Source organism: Macrotis lagotis, chromosome 1, assembly GCF_037893015.1.
Source record: "Macrotis lagotis isolate mMagLag1 chromosome 1, bilby.v1.9.chrom.fasta, whole genome shotgun sequence".
Taxonomy (NCBI): Eukaryota; Metazoa; Chordata; class Mammalia; order Peramelemorphia; family Peramelidae; genus Macrotis; species Macrotis lagotis.
This window is the reverse complement of record NC_133658.1, coordinates 859817232-859841389: the sequence shown is the minus strand read 5'-3', so window position 1 is coordinate 859841389 and position 24158 is coordinate 859817232. Positions and strand designations below refer to the sequence as shown.

Here is a 24158-nt window from a genome sequence, read left to right as displayed (position 1 = left end):
TTGATTTTTCCTTGGATATTTGTATCAAGGTAATGAAACAACAGGGACAATTTTGAAAATGAAAATGCCCAGTGAATTCACATGATGGTTTACTGTAACATTTTGGAAAACTCAACTCAGGTAAAATTAGTCATTTGTTTGATTCTTCCTCTTCTTTCTTCTGCCTCTTATGATTTCAAAACAATCCAGTCATGTCTCTTCAAATGAAGGCTCATATCCAGGACTTGGAAATCCACCTCACATAAAATAACAAGAACCTCAACATTTGTAACCCAAATGATCCAGGTTTTAATCTGAACTTGCTCCTTATTAACTCTTATTTTTATGATTTTTTTAAAAAGGTGACCTAGAACTAAACTGTTATAGGGTGACAGTTGACATTGGTGACTTCTTTATGAGCATGAGGAAAGCAAACTTTAGCTATACTAGAGGGCAGATAAATTGGTTCTAAAATCTAGAATGATACCATGATGTACACAGCAGTTGAACTCCTGAAAATAAAAATGAAGCTTGGAGGACAAGAAGATAATTTAATGGGGAAAAGCTGAGAGGCTCAGTCAAGGAGAAATGTCTACATTAATAATCACTTGGAAAAACAGAGGATAGTGAGATTAAGAGAGAAAATTAAAAAGGAAAAAAAATGAAGCAGTATTAAGTACTGAAGAGAGAACAAGCCCTTCTGTCAGAACCTGGATGTCAGCAAAGTCCCTTCACCTCTTAATGGCCCCAGGCAACTGTCTAATATATGACAAAACAACTGATTTGTATTGGGATAAAATATTTCCTTACCTAGAAATTGAGATGAAGGGGAAAGGGAAGAGAAGGAGGGAGAGAGAGGGGAGAAGGAAAATAAAGAAAGGAAGGAGGAATGGAGGGAAGAAAGGTACATTTCAGAATGAACACAGCTCAAGTTATCTGAAGGTAAAGGACTGAGAGAATATGGAAGTTTCCAGAAGTATAAGAATCTCCCATGTTCACCTTACACCAGGCTTACAGCTCTGGGAACCAGTCTACTGAACTGATGATATATACTTCATCTAATTCTTAACATCAGTCCTTTGAGCCAGACAGTCAAAATAGTGTGGCAATTTTTTCAGAAATACCAATTATGACTGTATTTCACAAAGAGTGAAGATGTTCTAGACAGGATCCCTAATACTTTAAATCAGACTTGAGCTTCATGTGCTAATCAGGTTTAATTTAGTCGTGTCTGTTACAAATATGCTCGATAAAAGTGAAGCTTCTGTGAAAGATACTGTTTCTGTTCTAGACAACTAATCTATACAACTACTACCATATAGGCATTGAGACAAGCACAACAATAAACAGAAGTATCAGACAGGCACTGAAGAAAAGACTAAAACTTAGCAAAGGAAAAGTCCCTCTAGAGAGACGTCAAAGAGCATGCCTTTAAGCAGACACTAAAAGAGGAAGAGTCTATTGAGTGGGTCAGGAGCAGGTGCAATAAATAATGTTCTACAAAAGGAAACTTTCACTTGGTAGAGCTTCGAAGTAGCCATTTGATGAGGTCAAAGATAGGGAAACAAATCTGTCTGGCCTTCAACCTGGCTACAATGGAGAACAAGAGATCATGAATTAAAAATAAAATGGAACAAATATAGAAGGCAAGAGATGGGGAAAAGAATACCAAATAGAATGAGTTATTTTCAATATAAGGTTTTATGTTTATTTGCATGTTTGATAGCTAGCTCAGAGAAAAGCACCTGAAGGTGCATAAGGAAGATGATCTTGAATAGTCTAGAGAAAAAAGTGATGAAAGCAACGAAGTTGGAAAGAATGGTTTTCAGCAATATAGGTTCACAGAGGTTAGGGCCTAAAAATAGAATTATGAGAATAAAGAGAAAGGACTGAATCTTAAAAAGACTAGAATTCTTAATCTTTTTCCATCATAAGTCCCTTGGCAGTTTGGTGAAGTCTATGAACCCCCTCTTCTCAGAATCAAGTTTTAAATGATTGAAGGAAATGTCAGATTTCAGATAGAAACTAATTAAAATGAAGATTTCATTGTTTCCCATCAAATCAGAGTCCTGAAACCTATCTAGACTCTGGACTAAGAAAACCTGTCATAAATTAAAAAACTAAGACTGACCATGACTTTCTGACAGACTGGAAGTGGCAAGAGTAGGAGAAAAAGTCAAAGGTAATCAAATCACACACACACACACACACACACACACACACACACACACACACACACACACAAACCCTGCGCCAAGAATCAGAAGAATGTGCCTAATGGGATCGATATTTTATTTCCTTGAGTTTGAAAAATAAAAAAAAAAACCCTTCGTGAAAGGTTCTTGAACTGACAATTCTCTATTGATAACCCACTCCTGGTTTTTTAATGGAAAACAATGTGGTCTGGGATTACAGAAAGGAATTGAGAAGAGGGGTTCTGGTTCTGAATGAACTGTTAACTATATTGACCCAAAGAAATAATTTTGACTTTTAAAAAAAGTGTAGCTCCTAGTATTCTGCTGAGGTTTAAGAACAATAAGTGATCTCTAATATCACACTATTATCATTATGTACAGCATAGGTAACTAAAACAAGCACATTTTGCTTAAAAAAAATTAGAGGCATAAGAGCAAGGTTCTAAAAAACCAACTTACAAATCCTTTTCTTAAACAGGAATCACCAGGGGATGAACTCAATACATATTCCACCATGCTAACTCCTAGTCCTCCACTCTCCGACCGTGGGGACAATACAGAATTGACCTCACTGTTCACATGGAAACTCTGACCAGGTCTTCTCTGCACCATGATGGGCTGGGAAACTGAATGATCTACAAAAAAGGATACACAAACATAATAGAGTACAACTTGGAAGTTCCAAAAAATTAAGAGCGATGTCTAGTGCACAAGCCGATGACTGACTTGGAATCCAGATGGTCATTTTAGTCAAATGCCACCTCCCTCCCTCTCTGTCCCTTGAGAAAGTTAGCTATATGAAGTGGGGATATCATGATACCTTACTCATCCACCATCAACAATAAACTTTTCCAGATAAATTTATCTTATAATATTGAATCTGTGCTTAATTTTACTCAATTTTAAACGTAAAATGTAAAGTTAAAAAATAATCCTTCCAGCAGCTACTAAACAAAGCACAATTTAAACTTTTTAATATCTAAACATGGTCAGTAAGCACTTGTTTAATGGGCAGTAAAAAGTCTAGGTCTGCATGCATTATGAGGATTTTCTGTACTTCTTCTGGCTATTGGCTAGGATGTTTTTTTACTGTTTTCATTACACCTGCTTTAAAAACCTAGTCTACATGTGGCACTCAGCTGTCATTAGCTCACCAAAGTGCTGGGAAGCCCATTATAAGTGATGTATTAATTAATGTCAATGAGGCTTTGTATACAAATCTTTGACATTTGTTTTTAAATGTGGACCTACATGTCAAAGAAGTGAATTACTGGAAATTTGGTTACCCTAAAGTAGAATGTTCCCAAATTTAAACTATGTCTTACATTTTATTAAGCTACATGAAATTATCAAATGTGGTGGTAGGCCTGCCAAATGACTAGAAGTCTACAACAATAACCAATCCATCCTGAGGACCTTACGTTGATAATTTAATATAAACCTATCTGTACTTGGGAAGAACATACTATTATCAACTTAGGGACAAAGAAAGGGGGTGGGGGGAGAAGGATGCTTTTGACTATGAGGCATATGCTTATTTTAAAGAGATAAAACGCAACCAAAACCATTGACTGAAAAAGTTTAATTTCATTCTAGCCAAAAATAATAATAAAAAATTTTTTGAAGTGACTGTAATAAATGTGTTCTTATTGACTTGCATTCTAGTGGATCCTTAATGAAAGAGAGTTAAGTTTGACATGCTCATGATACATGTAAAATTCATGATTTGTCAAATGCTGAGAAAGGAAGCCCTAAAACAGGCATAAATTACAGTGCAGGTGCTCAGTCTAGATTACCTGATGTTCCCCAGGCACTGTCCCGCCATTGATCACCCAGGAATATTCCTTTTGGTCCATCTTTGCTGGAATCATCTGTTTCCCAAAACTTTTTACCTGGCAAGAGCTGCTGTAAATTAAAAATAATAAATGCTTTGAACGAATTCAGAAAGGTTAAAAAAAATACAGTAGTCAACACTTTCATTAGACAAAAGATGCCCTGAAGAGTACAACCTACATTCAGAGCACTATAGGAGATATGTAAGGGGGAGGGAAACATAGAATGACTCAGACCAAAGGGAAGGGAAAACACACATACACACACCAGCAGAATGAGGGAATTCATTTCATTTTGCTAATGCCCATATAAGTAATAAAAGTCTGATTTGCTACTAAAACAACTATTCAAATAGCAGGAATTACACGCACTTCAAATCTTGACAACCCATCACCACAGGAAGTTACTCAAACTACAACATTAATGCAATTGCTAGAGTAAAGGTTCCCTCTTTTGCTCATGACAATGGGAGATCTAAACCAAATTTTAGCACAACAGACTAGGACCATAGCATACATAACCAGTTGGTTGTTGTCATTCGTTCTCAAAGACCAAAAAACATCACTATGTTGGAATCTTGTAGCATGTCCCACTGTGGCTGATCAAACCAATAAGCTCAGAATACTCAACAGGTCAGGCACAAATAGTCACCTGTGAATTTACTTAGATATGCAAGTAAACAAAATATTTCCATTATTCAAATGTAAATGTGAATAATCTTTATGGGTAACCACTCCAAATATGCAAATCACAATCTATCCAGCTATGCCCCTCCCCCCAACATTCTTTGTAACTCTAGCTCTTAGCCTTTCATAAATTAGCCACAGGGGATCTAACCAAAGTAATGGAAATTTTCCTCCAGTTCTTTGCAAAGTATCAATGGAACCCAAAGGATTCACACACTCTTGCTTTTCAAAAGTCTTGACAAATCTATTAAGGCATTAGACACCTAGATGAGAGCTGGCAGCTATAAAAGAAGGTAGCAGGTGAAAACTGAAAACAGTAGATTTAACTGTCCTAAAACTGCATTTGGTTCACTCAAAAGTAGCCTGGGGACATTCATGTTTAGTTTTAAAATTTGTAAGACATTTCTTTGATTACATTTTTACCACAGGAGGCACATTATTTCTTTAACTTAGGAAAAAATAAAATCTATTTTTAGAATTTTTATATACTTCCAGATAAAGCTGCTCTCATTAGAGTATTATAGCATCAGCATTATTTTGTTTCATGGGGTGGGGGAGGGGCGGAAAGACGATTATACCTCAAATAATGGAATATGCAAATTCAAATAAAAAATCCAACTACCTTTAAAACCAAAAGACAAAATTGAGATGAAAATGTGAAAGACTCAAAAGGGAAATAGAATTACATTGATTATTCCTCTAAGTCTCAATCTGATTCTACTAAAATCCCACATCTATGTTTCACATTTAATCCAAATATTTTTCAAAAAAAAGATAAGAGTTCAATCACTGCTTTTTGATCATGAAAAAGTTAACACCTGGAACATGATTCTAAAATATCAAAAAGTTAAAAGGTGTCTTCTAATATCCTATTCCATCCCACAACCAGCAGCAAAAGTTTAATTTCCTAGGCTTCAATTCATTGTAAAAAAAAAGATGGAAATAGAGTAAATAGCTCATTTTAAATTCCCAATGGCAGTCCACACCTTTCTTTCTAGATTCTTTATGTCATTTTAAAGAAGTTAAAGATACACAGACTAAATACTGATAGAAATACAGGTGCACTTCAGTATATATCTTGAACACCTGTTTGCATGAAGACCCAAGGTCACTCAGACACACGCTTATATCAGGGTCAAAAGATTCTCATCCCTTTACATGTGATAACTCTGATTATCTTTGATCCATTTTCTAGCTCAACAAGTTTTCAAGACCCTGATTCTGCTTAATAAAGTAATTAGACCCCTCTGTCATTCATAACCAATGGAAGAAGATAAGGGTAGAAGAGAGGGGTCAGATGGGAGGAGGAGTGCCTGGAGTAAAGGCTCAGAAATCAATGCACACAGGAGTGTGGGGTTTTCAGATACATAAGATAAACTGAATTAGAAATAAAGCAAGCTAAAGGAATCTGCCAGACAGGACTAGATTCACATGATTTATATAGTTGAACAGGATCTTAGTAAACAAACCTAATTCCCCATGTTAAAGATAAACAAACAAACCTGGAGAGAATGAGTGACTTAACCAAGTCACAGATCTAGTAAGCAGCAGAACCAGGAATTAATTTAAATAGTCCTCTTGTTAATGCCTGCAATACCCTTCAGAAGCTTACAAATAACTTTTCTTTCTTGATTGATTTCATCCTTTCATGCTAATATGTAGATATTTTCTTCACGTAAATTCCCATTTCTACTTCAACTATTTAGCCATAAGAATGAAGATCCTCTCTTCAGAGTTAGTTAACTCATACAGTTCATGATAAAAAGGGAAGGGCAATTCAAAGGAAATTCTTTGAACTTATCCCTTTACTTGGTTAGATGTCACAGAAAATCAAAAATTTTGTTCAATCAACAGCTTACAACTTTAAAAAAGAAACCACAAACTTAACATGTAGTTCAGTTTATCCATCATTGATCAAACTGCTGAATCAAGTTAGGTTCCCCTGATTAGATGCAGTGGCCTTGAAGCTTCAAGCATGTCTACAATGTTGCTGGTTGAGTAAAGCAAAACAAGGAGGAAAAACCCTCAACTAGAAAACACTTCAACTAAAACAAACAGCACATTTTATAAGTCCAAAATTCTAGTTCCTTTCTTTTTCTCCTATTAAATGGATCAATCAAAATGCAACTGTGGCAGAGAGTGAGGATACAAAGGCAAAAATGACCATCCTTGTCCCATAAAAACTGAAATAAAAGCATACACAAAATAAACACAACAGGAGAAGGGGAATGAGTAGCTGGGGAAACCCTAAAGCCTTAAGAAAAGGAGACACGAGCTGGGTTCTGAAAGGAACAAGTAGTTCTGAGGCCCAACGAGACACAGATACATTCTGCGGATAGGGGAAGGCCTGAGTAAGAGGAAGGATGGCAATGATGGAATCTGATGGAAGAGAAACAGCAAGGCCAGTTTGGCTGTCCCCTAAAGAATCCTGGAGAATTTTGTGATAAAGGAGGAAAGGTCAAGTGTAGTCTGCATGAGAATGAGCAGAGAGAACAACACAAATACAAATGCTACAAATTAATTTACCCAAGTTAACTATAAATGATCTTAGCCTAATAGTTAAACACCCTTGTTGGTTTTCAGGTCTCTCCAGGAGAGCTCCATGTCCCACTAAAAGATCTTGTCTTCTTCTAAGAGATTTACCAAGCCTCTGGGAGTAAGGAATACAGTCCTGATCAGACAACACCCCATGTTCCAGGATACATCATTCATCAAAAACATTTCCCCCTCTCTGGAGGATAAAATAAACCAACATTTGTTACTGTAATATTGGCTAATAAAACACTGGGTCTAGCCCAGTACCAGACACAAAGTAGCTACATCATTAACATTTAGTTGACTATTACTCTCAGGTCAAGTATTTTCACATTTCCAAAAGAAAAGAACAATGAGAACAAGGCCATTTATTGGACATATATAAGGACTTTCCAGAGTGACTTAAATCCCTAATAACAACAGCAGCATTTTTAAGATTTTCAGAGAAGCTTTACAACTATTAACTGATTGATCCTCCAACAGCATTGAGAAGTATCTATTATTATTATTATTATTATTATTATTATTATTATTATTATTATTATTATTATTATTCCCATCTTAGAAAATGATGAGAAAGCAGATGCAAATTAAGGATCACACAACTAATTTCTAATATTTTATTTTCTCCTCAAGGATATGACTTCTCTCCCAACACATTCAATTTCAATCAAGTATAGCATAGAAACAATGTAAAGATTACCAGACTGTCTTCTGGGGGGGGATGGGGGAGGGGAGGGTGAAGGAAAGATTATAAAATTCAAAACCTTAAAGAAGATGATGGGTAGAAACTACTATTGTATATTATTGGAAAACAAGTAAAACAGCAATTTAAAAAAAGAAATGAAGAATGTTGAAAATCAGTATTTTAGGGAAAAAAAGGATCACACAAGCTAATAAGAGTCTACAGTATGTTTTCAACTCTGGTCTTTATGACTGCAGCGCTGAAAACACCTTCCATAAACAACTGACTACTCTAAGGACAAGATCAACCCTGGTCACAAACAACAGATTTACAATATAATTGTAAAAATCATATCATTTGGTACAAAAAAAAATTGAATTTGAAAACAGTAGATCCTGACCATCCTACTAACTGCTTGCCTTTTCTATCTTTGCAGTCATGTCCGATTCTTCATAACCTCATCTGGGATTTTTTTTTTGGCAAAAGATTCCTGAGTGATTTGTCAAAACATTCTCCAGCTCATTATAAAGATGAAGAATAGAGGCAAACAGGGTTCAGTGACTTGTCTGGGGTGACACATTAAGTGTTGGTGGCCAAATTGGCACTCAGGAAGAGAAGACTTCCTGACTCTGGGCCTTGCACTCTATTCGCCAAGTCACTTCGCTACCCTTGGATACATTTACTTCACCTTTATTTGCCTCAGTTCCTTCATCTGTAAAATGGGAGATCAACTAAATCAGATGGTCTCAGGCTCCATACAGTTCCTGATGGACACTAGGAGTCTTCTGCCATGCAAGAGTCACAGGAACAAGGATATACTACTAAGGATCATATTAAACAGCAGCTGAGGAGAGGAAAAAGGTTCACAAGAGAGATCTGGAGAGAAAATGATTGCTGTAACTAACTTAAGAACTTAGGGGAAAATCTTACAAAACATAACAATCACTATATTTCACTGAAGGAAAACTAGCATAGAAAGGTAAGCAGAGACTCAGAAGACATTTGTATGGGTGATGGGGAAAGGGGGAAGAGGAGAACACTAACCAGGAAAAGTAGCAGAAAGCTCCTATGTTCATTCTACCAATTATAGCCATTTCCACCAATAGGATGCTTTTTCTTTCCCCAAAGTATGTCTAAATGCATCTCATTTACATTAATTTCTGAAAATCTTGGATTTCCAACTCAACAGATAAATGTAGTATTTTATTATAATCAAACCATTCCTTTAGGAATCTGTTTTCTAGGAATACTTCTGCCATTTCTAAGATGTGACTGCCAAATGTTAATTAAGAGATGACTCTGAACTTGGAAAAAAGGAGTTAAGATTTCATGCTCTTCGATTTTCTTTATGTTGGACAGCCTTTCTACATTAGGCTAGGTGGCAGAGTGGGGGTAGCTAGGTGGCACAGTGGATAAAGCACCAGCCCTGGAGTCAGGAGTACCTGGGTTCAAATCCGGTCTCAGACACTTAATAATTACCTAGCTGTGTGGCCTTGGGCAAACCACTTAAACCCATTTGCTTTACAAAAAAATTAAAAAAGAACTAAAAAAAATAGCCATATTAGAAATGGAAGCATGGTTTCTTTTCGTTCAAAATAAAGTAGGCTCATAAGATTGACACATGGGACATTTTCCACTGTCATTTAGTAGCTCTTAAATGAGATGGTGTCAAAGTGCTTTGGGCAGATTCTCTGTCAGCTTCTATGGAGGTTTATGAAGTACTTCAATTCCATTATCACATGTGAGGCTCAAAGCCTCACCACAAGGAGATCATCAGGATACAATTTTATTTTGCAAAGGAAAAAATGGTACAAAAGAAAAAGAATCAAATTGAAAGGGGGGGTCACAAAAAAGTTCAAAGAAAGAAAAGGAACAATATATATCAAAATATTTTAAGTACTTTGCAATGGCAAAGATATCACAATCAAAGGCATATATGGAGCAGCACTAATGTAGAGTGTAGCAACGAACTGGAAAGAAAGTGAATACTTAACATTTGGGAACAAATTGTGACATGGGACTACAGTGTTGAAAGGAAAAAAGAAAACAATAAATTAATGCAACTCTTTTTCCAAGTTTTTCTAAACTGAAGCAAAGTAAAAAACAGAACCAAGAGAACAATTTACATAGTGACAACATTAACCTAAAGGAAAACCAAACTAAAAGAGTATGATGAATATAGAGACCTTTTCTCAAGATTTAAAGTCAAGCATATCTTCCTTTTCTTGGAAGAGAGGTGATGGACTGGAGGTGTGGGAAAAGGAACATTCAGTCCAGTTACAGTCAACTTACTGATCTACTTTATTTGACACAAGGAAAAATCTTTATTTGGGGGGAAAGAAATATTTAATGATGAAAAAACAGATGGAAAAGACTTATTAGGGTCACACAGTTAAGATTCACATTTAGGTGTCTATCTCTCTTTCTATTATACCTATACTGTGTGAGCACAAGATTGAACCAAAGAGGCATTTGATGCAGATCCAGTAATTTACATCAATTGACTAAAGGAGAAATTTATAACCATCCTTAGTTATTTAGATTCTAACTTGTAGCACTTTAATTTTAGTCTCTTGGTTGGTCTTTAGAAGAAGCTAAAAACCTGTTGGTTTACTCAGGTCCAATTACCCCAAATCCTCAAACCCTCCTTTATACTGAAGGCTTAGCTCAAGATTATGTCAAATACTGAGCTACCTTATATAGCTACACAAGTTTTATAATCTAAGTTTGCTTAAAAATGAAAGCATAAAACAAAATACAATTAAGTTGAGGACTAAAATAATCTATTAAAAAGTAGCTCATAAAGTCAGAAAATACTCTTCTTTATAAGATACATTGGGCACAGAGGGCACAGATTGTGGAAAAGATAGGACAAAATAAAGGCCTAAGAAGTCAGGTTGGGAGCAGAGCCAGAGGAGAAAACTGTAAAAGAAGCTGAAAGTCAGAAAAGGAGCTTATATTTCTCTCCACAGACAAAAGGGAGTTGAGGAATACTCTGAAAGAAAAAGGAGAACCTACATAACAAATCCAGCTATGGCACCATACAGGATTTGTGTCCATCCTCTTTTAAACATTATGAACCTTTAGGGCAGCCTTTCATATATTTCCCCATTACATTAGAAGTTGGTTATTTTGAAAAACTAGTTTTCAGTGAGTTACAGAACCTTCCTAGCATAAACTCAGACTTTTCCTCATTTCTTCCAACATCTTTCCATTATTAGGAGTTGGAGAGATCAGTTTTAAATAATGCAATTATTCAAATAAAGTGGCTAAAATATCCATTTTTTGTTGACCCTGAGAATCCATCAAGAAGGTCTTTGGTAAGAACTTTTAGCAGCACCTTTTTTGTTAGCAAAGAATGAGAAAATAGAATAGATGTCCACTGATTGAGGAATAATTAAGGAAAATAAAGTACATGAAAGTGTTATATTACTGTGGCATAAACAAATGAATATGATGAATACAGAGGAGCCTGGATAGATCTACATGAACTGATCCAAGGTAAGGTATGCAGAGGCAAGCAAACATAACACTGTGACTACAATTTAAACGGAAAGAACCATCCAAAAAATCTTAAATGTGAATCCTTCAAAATCACAGTGAATAAGCATGGTTTGAAGGCAAGTATATGAGTAAATACTGCTACTTCACCCCTTTGCAGATTAGAACACAAGTACTGGTGATGCACAAATCAAACATTTAAAATGTATTTATAGGCTATGATAATTTTTTTCCTTTTTTTTGGTGACTTAAAAAAATAAATTCCATACTATATGGAATGACTCTCTGGATAGGAAAAGGGTAAAGATACTGGGGAAACTATGCTATCCTTTAAAAAAAAAGGCATTAAAAACTTAATGTTAAAAAAAATAGCATGCTATACAGATCTGCCTTTTCAGTTACACTCTATTTGTGCTAACATTATAAACAACATTTAGGAGGTCTATAAATAAATTTTAAGAGTAAGGAAATTAGGTATATTAAGGGAAGCTAATAGAGATTAAGTATTTGTTATAAATAATCCAAAAAGAAGATAAGCTACATAAGCACAATCAAAGAATTGGTTGTACAAGGGAAGAGAGGGAGTCAAGAATTAATCAAACAGGGCTACACTGAACATATAAGAGTATTAACTAGACTTCTAAATTTTATAAAAATAAAAAGCACAAATACCATATCACACTACCAATATAGCTTGCCAATTACAAGAGTTTGGGTTTTTTATGGTTGGGGTTTTTTTTTAAAAATAAGGAGCACGGATAGAGCACCAGCCCTGGAGTCAGGAGTACCTGAGTTCAAATCCAGCCTCAGACACTTAATAATTACCTAGCTGTGTGGCCTTGGGCAAGTCACTTAAGACCACTGCCTTGCAAAAACTAATATATATATATATATATATATATATATATATATATATATATATATATATATAATATATATATAAACTCAGAAATACATGGTCAAATTCAACCATAAGAGCACTTACTGTAGAGGCTTATGATTTTGCAAGTCTGTTGATGATTATCCAATTTATCCTGTATATAGGATTGTTTATATATAACTATTTGCATGCTTTCTACCCAAGCAACTTGAGTTCCTTGAAAGGAGCAACTTTTCTTTTTCTTTTTTTCTTTCACTTTTCAATGTGACTCCAGTACCTGTCAGTCACATTTTAATGAATGTTTAACTGACTAATTCTCATTCTTCTGGTCTCCCAGGACCACAGCTTTGGTGCTCTCCTAACCTCTTTGCTGTCCCATGGACCCAGTGAGTTGCAATATCTTACCATTTTGACTTCCACTCCCAATCTTTCATCCAACCCCTTATCTATAATCCACACAACTAATACTTTGGTTTAGGCCTTCATCACTTCTAGCCTAGATTATTCCAACAGCCTCCAGTCACACTGCTGCCAAAGTACTCTGCCATGAGCACAGATGCGCTAAACCAACTCTTGTAGCTTCTAATTGCACTTAGGATCAAATATCAAAGCCTCCATTTAGCTTGTAAAGCCCTAGGTACCCACATCCCAATCTCTCTTTGTAGCCTCACTGGTCATTCCTACCCCTCCCTCCCTCTGCAATCCAACCAAACTGGCTCTCTCTTCTTCAAGTGCTCCAATATTAGTCTCCTGTCTCAGTCCTTGTATTGATGATCTCACAGACCTGGAACTCGTATTCTGTTCAAACCTCCTCTTCCTCTAAATCACAGCTCAAGCATGATCTGCTTCATCAAGTTCTTCCTAAAAGTCTCATGTATTAATGTCTTCTTTCCCAAATGCCCTTCTAATTAACAATTTGGTAGTTATTCTCTTTATTCAGTGTGTGTGTGTATATGTGTGTGTGTGTGTTTATGTATGTCTCTCCTAATAGAATGTAGTTTGTGTATGAACTGATCCCTTCTTTGTTTATTCCCCAGTACCTACCAGCAGAGTTACTTAATAAAGTAATAGCTTGCAGACAAACTTTGCCAACTCCCCTTCATTACTGTTCCTAGTTCTACCCTCTGAAAGCAACAAGGCCAAGTCTAATCTTTATTTTTCATACCATAGCCCTGCACAGACTTGAAGACAGCTACCAAATCCCCTTAGTCCTGCCTTGCTCCTCCTTCCCCAAGTTGTTCTTCTCCAGGCTAATCATTCTTAGTTCGTTTGGCTAAGTCTCATCCGACACCATCTCAGAGACATAATCATCCTCTTGGATGCTCTCAGCTTATTAATATCTATCCTAAAATAAGACCCCTAGAATTGAACACAATATTCCAGGTGTTCACTGACCAGGTGCCTAACCCCAAATGCTATGACTCTCAATGTAGTTTAACATTCCATAGCCGCATTATCACAGAGTAGTTACAGACTGACTTTGAGTCACTCAATCCTTAAGAAGTTTTACAGCGGAAACCATAAGCTAATGCCTAATTCTGGTACTTGTGATGCTGATTTCTGGAGCCAAGTGAAGACATTATGTTATATTTCCATTATACATTTTATTCAAATCAGTCCGAAGTTCAAACCTGTACAATTTCTTTTTGAATTGTGACAATGTCATCTAGCAAACTAGTTCTCTCTCCCAGTTATAAGTCATCTGAAAAGCTGATTTGTTATCCAGTAATTCAAACACTTAATAAAGGTAGTTGACTCAGTTACATAAAGAGCTAATGTAAAGGACTATGCCTGAAAGAGCTTGGGCATCTGGGAAAAAATTTTTCCAAGAAACTTAATGAATCTGTTTTTCATGTAACTAAATAGTGCTCAAGAGGTAGATTTCAGAAAAATCTGGAAAATATTACATGAACTGATACTATGTCAAGTGAGCAGAACAAGGAAAACATGGTATTCAATAACAGCAAATGTGTATGATGATCAATTGTGATACATTGTCTCTTCTCAGACATACAATGATCCAAGGCAATTTCAATTCATAACAGAAAATGCTAAACATACCCAGAGAAAGAATTATGCGGTATGAATGCAGATCAAAGCATATTTTTTCACATTTTTTTATGTTTTTTTGATTTTCTTTCTCATGGTTTTTCCTTTTTTGTCCTGATTTGTCTTTTACAACAATATTAATGTGGAAATATGTTTGACATGATAGTACATGTACAAACTATAAAATACTGCTTGCTGTCTTAGGAAGGGAGGGAGAAAAATTTGGAATTCAAAAATCATACAAAAATAAAATTGCAGGGGGGGTGGCTAGGTGGCACAGTGGATAGAGCACCAGCCCTGGAGTCAGGAGAACCTGAGTTCAAATTCGACCTCAGACACTTAATAATTACCTAGCTGTGTGGACTTTGGCAAGCCGTTTAACCCCACTGCCTTGAAAAAAACCTAAAAAAAATTGTAAATTATCTTTACATGTGATTATAAAAAAATACAATTAAGTTTAATTGTTAAAATCCTCACTGATTAACTGAGAAATAAAGAAACTTCTAAATAGTATGGATAAATTCTTAGTACTGACAACAAAGGCTAGCTACCAAGAACAAAACTGTCCTCCCAGGAGCCTGCTATAACACTGCTATAACATCTGCTATAACACTGGAAAAGAAAAGGGTCTCTAGTAGAGTACTCCAGCGAATCTGTGTTGAGCCGAGGATCATTTCCATTAATGAACAAAACTATACCCATTAATTAAAATGCCTTGAAGGACAGATTCAAATGGCAAAGTTAATCAGCAGAAACTCAGGGTTAGGATTGGAAGGAACTCTGGAGCATAGTATCTAATCTCCCTGATTCAGTCCACCCCACCTCAGTATCTAAGAGTCATCAGGAGGCTCCCCTTCCTCCCCAACCCAGGCAGAATGCCTGCAGGAAGGAAGTTAGAACCCCCTAAACTCTCACCTTGAGTGCCCTAGTAGAGATGAGCAGGGCGACATTCCCCAAGGACAGGGGGCCATCCAGGTTTTCCATCTATCTCTGACAATTATCACACCCCTGCAACTGAACCACCCTAGATGTCTGTGCTAGAAATGAATCTGCCTGAGAACAAGGAGACAGCTTTTTATTTGCACCTGAATTCTTACCCAAACAAATGAAATAGGTATCAAACGAAACACTCATTTCATTTGTATGAAACTAAAAGACTTTTGCACAAACAAAATTTATGCAACTAAGATAAGTTGACAACTGAAAAAAATTTACATCAAATATCGCTGATAAACATTCAATACAAGTATGTATGGCTAACAGTCATTTCCTAAAAGATAAGTAGTCCAAGACTATGAATAAGCAGTTCTGGAAAAGACTGTAAATACTAGAACAAAGCTGGAAAATGCAGAGAGACGGCGGCAGCAGCAGCAGCAGACCAATCCTCCAAAGAATTCTAACAAAATGAAATGCCCAGTTCTTCTTAAGCAAATATTTCAGAACAAACACAATCTTGAAGACGGAACCAAAAAAAAAAAAAGGCTCTTGAAAATGTAACCAATTATCAACCAAAAAGAACAGGTCATAATAAGCATAAACCTTGGGGGGGGGGGTCATACTGATAGAATAATTTGAAAGAAATTTGAATAATTAACCCTGCATTCATGTCCTTTGACTTCTACAGAAGTTCAAGCAATAACCAAACCATTCTTTCTGTCTTAAGAATGTAATAGACTGTTCTATGCAAAGAAACACACAACATAGTGATTTCTTTTCAACAGAGCACATAATTGAAACAGCTAACATGCTTTTGTCCTAATTCACATTGCAAAAAAACTGCATAACAGAAAAGCGAACCTCATTCACTCTCATCTGAAATGCTAAAAGGAACACAAATACAAACACACATACAGTTTCTTACACATGCATGCAAAAATACATTACACTCAAAAGAGAAAAAGGAAAAACAAGTGAACAGGGAAAGAGAAAAACAAGAAAGTAAAATAAGGGAGGTATAAGTCCTAAGAAAAAAAAAAAAACCCAAAAAACTCTCAAACTAAGGATGTGCAAAAATATTCATGGCCACTCTTTTCAGTGTTAAGTGAAAGGTTACCCACTAAGTCACAGGGTAGGGAAACTTTTTTCTACCAAGGGCCATTTGGATATTTATAACATAGTTCAGCTATACTTCAAGTCCTACCGGACCACTGGGGCAGAGGTTCCTAGTCCTGAATTAGGGAAGCTAAACAAGATGTAGGATATAAATGTGATGAGATTCTATTTTGTTTAAGAAATGATGAAGGGGGCGACTAGGTGGTGCAGTGGATAGAGCGCCAGACCTGGAGTCGGGAGTACCTGAGTTCAAATCTGGACTCAGGCACAAAATAATTACCTAGCTGTGTGGCCTTGGGCAAGCCACTTGACCCCATTTGCCTTGCAAAAACCTCAAAAAAAGAAGAAATTATGAAGGGATAGCTTCAAAAACGTGAAGCAGAGTGAAGCCAAACCCTTCAGAAGAATTTATGCATCCTCTCTGTCCATCCCCATTCCTGTCTCTCTCCCATCTTCCTATGCCTTTCTCCATCCACTTCCTTGGCAATCTAGTGGTCTCCTGGATGTGCTTTAAACAAGACCCTCCTTCTCTAGATGGCAGGCATTTTCTCTGGAAAGCTGTCCCTCACCTCAGCCTCCTGGCTTCTCTGGCTTCCTTCAAGTCTCAGACTACATCTCATCTTCTTCAAAAGGCCTCTTCCAGGAGCTCTTCTAGGGCTCCTTATATCTCCAGGCCTTCCCTCTAAAACTAAATCCCTACCTATCCCATATGAAATTTGCATGAAATTGTCTGCAGGTTATTTTCCAATTAGATTGTGAGCAAGATCTGGTTGTGCTTTTCTGTGTATCCCAATGCCTAGAATAGAATAGACAAATTGTTGAATAACTGTTAAGTACTTTACAATTATTTTCTCATTGGATCCTCACAACAATTCTGGGAGGTAGGTACTATGATTATTCCCATTTTACAGGTGAGGAAATGGAGACAGAAAGAGGTTAAGTCACTAGATCTGGCCACATAGCCACAGACTGAGGCCAGTTTCAAGTCGGGGGTCCCTCTCTTCTGGCCCTGAAACGTATTCATTGTATAACCAATGCAAACATTTATTTTATTTTTACCACACCACGTATGTTTGTAACAGGAATTTTCTTTGCCTTCCATTCTCAGGGGAAGAGAAGTTAAAGAACATAGATTTTCTTTAATTGAAAACAAAATTTAATTTTTAAGAAGAGGTAGGGGTGATTAGGTGGCGCAGTGGACAGAGCACCAGCCCTGAAGTCAGGAGTACCTGAATTCAAATTTATCCTCAGACATTTAATAATTACCCAACTCTGTGACCTTGGGCAAGTCACTTAACCCCACTGCCTTAAATAAGTAAAAAAATTTTTAAAAATAAAAAGAGATGGGAAATGTGTTTAGATAATGAACTACATATATATATATATATATATATATGGCCACAGAAGAGTATTAAGTATAGACAAGAAAAACTAAACTTATGGAAATTAAGTGACATCCTTTCTTATTTTAAAAACTACAGATATAAGATTAACATTCATGTCACAAACCATGTGTGTTTTATCAGGCTTTTTAGCCAAATATAGCTGGGGTTTTTTTAGGAGGCATGATCTGTCCTGCAACAAATTCAGAAAGATAAATACAAGTGTTAACATGCAATACTGATGTGGATTAGCAGTTCCCATAAATCACAAGAGAAGTAAAACACTATGAAAACCATATACTGTCCTTTTGTCAATATGCATTCCATATATGGAAAAATTCCTTAATTTGAAGTAGTGGACTGAAGGTCTAGTCTTAGACTGGCCAATAGGTGTCTAAGTGAACAAGGAGAGTCAATTCACCTCCCTGGGCTATTCCTTCATCTGTAAAATGGAGTTGGACAAACTAGATCCTCTGTGATCTTTACATTTGCAGTAAATTCAATAATGGAAGTAGAAAAACAGTCAGCTCAAAATTATATTAACTGCCACTCTACACAGGCTTCTTATGCCAAAGGGCTCCCTTTTAGTTTTGCGAATTCAACTTTTTCATCCTGGACACTTAATGTTAAGAACGTTTATCCCAGTGTAGATAACTATAGGTAAGTAGGTCACTGCTCACAGGTCACTTTCCTGTCCCAAGATAATATGCAGTACGACAACTACTAGCTGAAGTGTGAGAAAATGTCATTACTATTGCAAAACCTAAAATCACTGACTCAGATTGGTGAGAACTGCGCAACACCCATTTTGGATACTAATAATTCCAGGCCATCATCAGTCATCTTGACTCTTGTCTTGCCACTGGACTTCCAAATGATACAGGAAAAGAGTGAGGCTGACAACTCTGTTGTCAGGCAACTGATACTGGAAAAGAGTGAGGCTGAGAACTCTGTTGTCAGGCAGTTCCTGCCTCCCTAAAATTCAATTCAAATGCAAATCAAGACATCATCCTGGTGACATCAATGACCCACCTTCCAGAGGGAAGGAGTAATAATACTTCTTGTAGTTGGGCTCCTTCTGATCAAAGCCCTTTACATGAGGTCAAAAGACAATAGTTTTAGCAATGGTTTTCTCATATCTTACAAATTCTTACTAAAGAATAACAAGAAGCAATTACACATAAACCACTACTCAATACAAGCTTAGACATGCTACATAAGAAAAGGAATTCCATCCCAGCAGGTGGCCAAGGCAAGTATGATTCATTAAATCTGTTTATAACAAATTCTATTAAATCAAACATCCTATATACAAAAATTTATCAGGATTTCTTACTCTTTTTTGTTATGGACTGCTTCAGTGGTCTATGAAGCCTATAGACAAAACAGGAGAATGAGGGGGAGGGAAGGAGGTTGGTGGATGTGCACACAGTTATACATACATACACACAGAAACACACACATACATGTTCATAATTTTTAAAATTGCTAAAATTTCAGTAAATGAAAATAAAAATGTGATTTTTTTTCCTATACACATTTACTGAGCTCCTGAAATCTATCCAAGCACACATATCCATTTGAAATCCTGGAATCCAGGTCAAAATTAATTTGACATGGTTAAAGAAGCCAATCTCTGCCACATCTCTTTCTTACCTAGCCTTATTCACTGAATGGGTACTGCCTCAGTGAAACTGTGACCTGGGAAAGACCTTAGCTTCAAAAGGTCAAGGTCTCCCACTGCATTCAGAGACATCTCCAGTCATCCTGATCCATATCTGATCACCATACCCAGACCTCTCTGGATGATAAAGTGAGGCTGGTGACTTTTCACATTTCTCCTCACTTAAATCCAATTCACTTGCATGTCATGGCAACACTACCCTGATGTCATGGTCCTCACTGAGAATGAAGGGCAAACAACAACAGTCTCCATAATGGAATCAACACTGTTTTGGTATATATCATTTACACCATTACAATGCAATAAAAGAAAAATCATAAAATAAACTAATTTGGCCACAACACCTGTTACTTAACTTTAATTTCTTTATTAGTAAACTGTGATTTTATGCTGCAAGTTACCTATTTAACCTGCCTGCCTGCCTTTATCAAGCCTTAAAAGCAACTACTATCCAATGATTTGAGAAGAAATTTTGTCTACAGTCAAGGGGGGGAGGGCAATGGGGTTCAGTGACTTACCCAAGGTCACATAGCTAGGTAATTATTAAATGTCTGAGGTCAAATTTGAATTCAGGTCTTCCTGACTCCATGACTGGTGCTCTATTCAATGCACCATCTAGGTGCCGCTACAGTCACATATTTCAACAATTCTCCAATTTATCTTAAATGACGGATAAAGGGGAGACACAACTGAAATTTATACCTGGACACAGATCAGAGGGACTTGAGCAGCTTGCCTCCCAACCAAGAATATCCAAAAGGTACAAAATAAAAAGAAAAGAAAAAAAGGAAAAACTGGATATTCACTTCAAAGATCACTCTCTCCAAAATTTACCAGTTAGCAAACAAGTCTTACACATTTTGCCCAATCCCAATACTTGTATTAATTATAATTCTCCTCTACTCAAAAACTAAATCCACTTTTCACTAAAACCTAAACTGACAATCTCCATGGTCATCTGCTATGTATGCATAAAATAGGAGGAAATCCAAGAAAAAGAAATATCTAGAAAATTCAGAAAGTGTAAACAGGGTAGTTAAGTAGAAAAATGCTATTCAGAAGTGAAAACGACAAAATTTAAGAAAAGCCAAAAGATTTTTCAATGAAGAGATCATTAAGGACTTTGAAGAATACAGACAAAAAAATAAAAATGTGAACAAAAATTAACAGCTCTTTTAGTGATGGCAAAGATTTGTAAATTGAAGGGATGCCATCAATTGGAAACTGGCTAGACAAGTGATGGAATACTAGTGTTCTAAAAGAAATAACAAGTAGGATGCCCACAGGAAAAACCTAGATAAACTTACATGAACTGATAAAAGTAAAGTGAACCAAGAGAAAATTGTATATAGAAAACTATATGAAGATCTACTGTGAATGACTTGGCTATTCTCAGGAACACAATGAATCAACAATTCTGAAGGGAAAGAACTGAAGGAGTCTGAATACAGGTCAAAACATGCTTTTTCCTTACTTCATTTTTCCTGGAATTTTTTTTCTGTGTTTTCTCTCACAACATGACTAACACGGAAATGTTTTTCCACAATCGTACATGTATAACTTTTATCAAATTGGTTGCCTTCTAAATGAAGGGAGAAAGGGAGAAAATCTAGAACTCAAAAAAAAAAATTTAATGAATTTAAAATTTTTTTTTACATGTAATTGGGGAAAAATAAAATCTTAAATTTTAAAAAGAGCTTTGGAGAAAGGTTTTTCAACTGAATAATGAGGTCAAAAGCTTGGCTGCAAAGGGACTTTGGAGAAAGAAAGTAAAAACAGTAAGTATAATCAGATACTGTTTTTCTTTTTTCTAGGAGTTTGACTGTGAAAGAGAAAAAGAGATGGTCAGATCTTCAGGCAGCAGAACCAGTGCTAATAAATATAGTCAGATTTAGTGCCAGGTACTGTGCCTCAATTAATGGCACTTAGGATCACATTAGCTTTAGAGGGGTTAAACTCACCACTGAGTCTAAAGCTTTCAGTCCTCTAAACTACTCCAATACATAGACAGACAGACAGACAGACAGACAGACAGACAGACACACACACACACACACACACACACACACACCTTGTACCATCCTACATTTGATGAAAGTGATTTTTTTCATTCCTCATTTAGACTTACTCATCCCACTATGGAAACTCTCTAGATGCCTTCCAGTTCTTGATATCTTCTGGCTGGAGAACATACGACAAATCTAATTAAGCCCTGAGCTTTAAAGTGCTACATGTCTAAAAGAGTTGGTAGTCCTCTACAAATGGTAATGCTTAATTCCACATTAGTCTCTAAAAATGAAGATGAACAGTTGCAATTTTGGAGATCAATGGAGTATTTAATTCTTATCTTTCCATCCCACTTATCTACAAGACATCCAAGATTCTATATGACTTTATACCAAACTACAAGTTACCCTTTGAAGAAACAATTTTGTCTTTGATAAGTGAAAACTAGAAATGGACAAGTTTCTGGTTTCTAAGTTTCTTTAAAATGTATATTAAAGTCTTTTTTTCAAAATTTACTCTGAGTTAATTTGGAATCCCATGCTCTACTCTTCAAAGTATTATCAGTATTTATCCTATGCCTCCATTAAAAAAGTGAATAACCCTAGCTTTCTAAATATAAAGAGAATTGATGAGAAATTTTCTCACCAGAAGTAAACAAAATGGACTGAATTTCAACAACTTTTCCAAACTATCTATGCTTACATGTATTTATTAACTTTAACAAAAATAAAATTAGCATGGTGTTGAACAAACTTGAATTTTAAATTCCACAATTAATGTCTTGTCCAATATAAATGTCTAAAACAAGAAATCCAAACCTAGAGTTTATTCTCTAATAGATTTCATAATTACTATCTATGTAATTTTCAACGATTAACATCTACAAAGTCTTTAGCCAATCTTCCACCCCCAAAAAAGGCATAAAATACATTATATTATACCATTAATGAATTTCTATTAAGATTCCAGGTACAACTGCTGGACAAATTCCCAAGGTGGTTAAAGAGAGAAATAAAGTCCAATAAACACCATTATATTTATAGAAACACTTCACAGTAGCAAAGATCTGAAAATAAAGTAAATGCCCATCAAGTGGGAATGGCTAAACAAACTGTTCATGAATGTACAAGACAACAACAAAAAAATGGAAACTGAAAATATCAACAACAAAACAATCAAAATTGAATGTAGCAAAATTGTATTAACTAAGCTTGGCTGGAAAGAAAAGATACTGGACAATAGCTCCCCCCATCCTTCATTTAAAAATGTGGGAGAAACTCAAGTATAGAATACTACAAAGTAAGACTTTTGTGGTCTGTCAGCTTAACAGAATTTTATTTTTCTTTATTCATATTTTTAAAATTCATTATTATAAGAGGTCTACTTAAGAGAGATATAGAAAGAAAACAATTAGGGGGAAAGAATACAGTGAAAAATACAGTTGATTTCAAAACCAGTTCATAAAAAATTATTTTAAAAATAGAAATTGAATTCTATAGAATCATAATAACCAAGCTTAGCCCCAAAGAGGAACCATGAGAATGTACCTCCCTTCTCTGCAGAAGTAAGGGTTGGGGGAGGGGGAGGTAGACTATGAACACAGAGAACTATGTATACTATCTAACTTGATTGGTTTTGCTGAACTACTCCCCCCACTACCTTTTACAACTTTTAGTAAAAAGGATACCTCTGAAAAGGGGAGGGGGAGAGGAAGAGATATACTGGGAAATGAAGTGATAATGTAAAAAAAAAGATATCAATAAAAATGTATTGAAGGAAAAAAATAGAAGAAATTAACTTGAAGCAGGAAATCTGAGAATTGAAGCTCAATGAAACCAAGAAACCCAGCATTATGCAACCCGAAGATCAGTGGTAAGTTGGAAGCAAAAGTATAAACAACTGAGAGTTCCAGAAACCAAATACAAAAGCAAGCAAGAAATTTAGGATCAACATATAGATCATAAAACTGGAAGGAACCTTACATCTAGTTCAAACTTCTTTTACAGATGAGCAAACTGAGGCCCAGAGGTCAAGTATCTCATCCACTGTACACAGCTACATCAGGGCAGTAATTCTGCAGCGCTGGTACAAAAAACATATGAAAGATAACATTTGTCCCTGTTTCTATTAAAATTTTAGTGATGACTAGGAAAAGGAAAGGTTTGGAGTACAGTAGGCAGTATTACTTATTGATAGCAGGCAGCCCAAACCAAGTATTTGCACATAAATGATAAAGCAAAAGTATGCTAAGAGAGCCACCAGGGAGAAATTAGCAACCCAATGTTTCACAAGTGGAGCTATAGCATCCCAAGCAAGGACATTCTACCTGGTCTTTTACAACTAATTGTTCCTGAAAACAATTAATCAGTAAGCAACTAGTAAAGAAAAAATCATTTAGCCAATATACATTTGAACCACATTTACTGACTACATTATTCCTTCGTACTAAAATATATTGAGCTGGAAATTTTTGTTTCTTAGAAGTTATTACCAGTCATATCCCATCTTCTAAACAGCTAATGGCTTACTCATGGCCTAATAAAACTTACAGATAAACTTTCAACAGAAACTCAATTTGAAGTTAAGAATCTAATACTCAACTTCTCACTACATATTTCAGTTCTGAGTTTCAAAAGAACCAACATTCTTCAGAAAGAGGTTATCATAACTCTGATTATAAAAATCTATGC

At 35.9% G+C, this 24158-nt stretch overlaps 1 protein-coding gene across 13 annotated transcripts in view; it reads right to left on the bottom strand.

The window, feature by feature from the left end:
- PUM1 (pumilio RNA binding family member 1) overlaps positions 1 to 24158 on the bottom strand; it is a 163659-nt gene that overhangs the window by 89529 nt on the left and 49972 nt on the right. For 11 of the 13 annotated variants that reach the window (XM_074217887.1, XM_074217886.1, XM_074217875.1 and 8 more), the window contains 2 exons: positions 3971 to 4079; positions 2634 to 2809 (listed from right to left, as the gene is read on the bottom strand). In XM_074217887.1, the coding sequence (XP_074073988.1) occupies positions 2634 to 2809; positions 3971 to 4079 (285 nt within the window). The remainder of the gene's footprint in view (positions 1 to 2633; positions 2810 to 3970; positions 4080 to 24158) is intronic. The other 2 variants (XM_074217876.1, XM_074217885.1) reach the window with 1 other exon arrangement.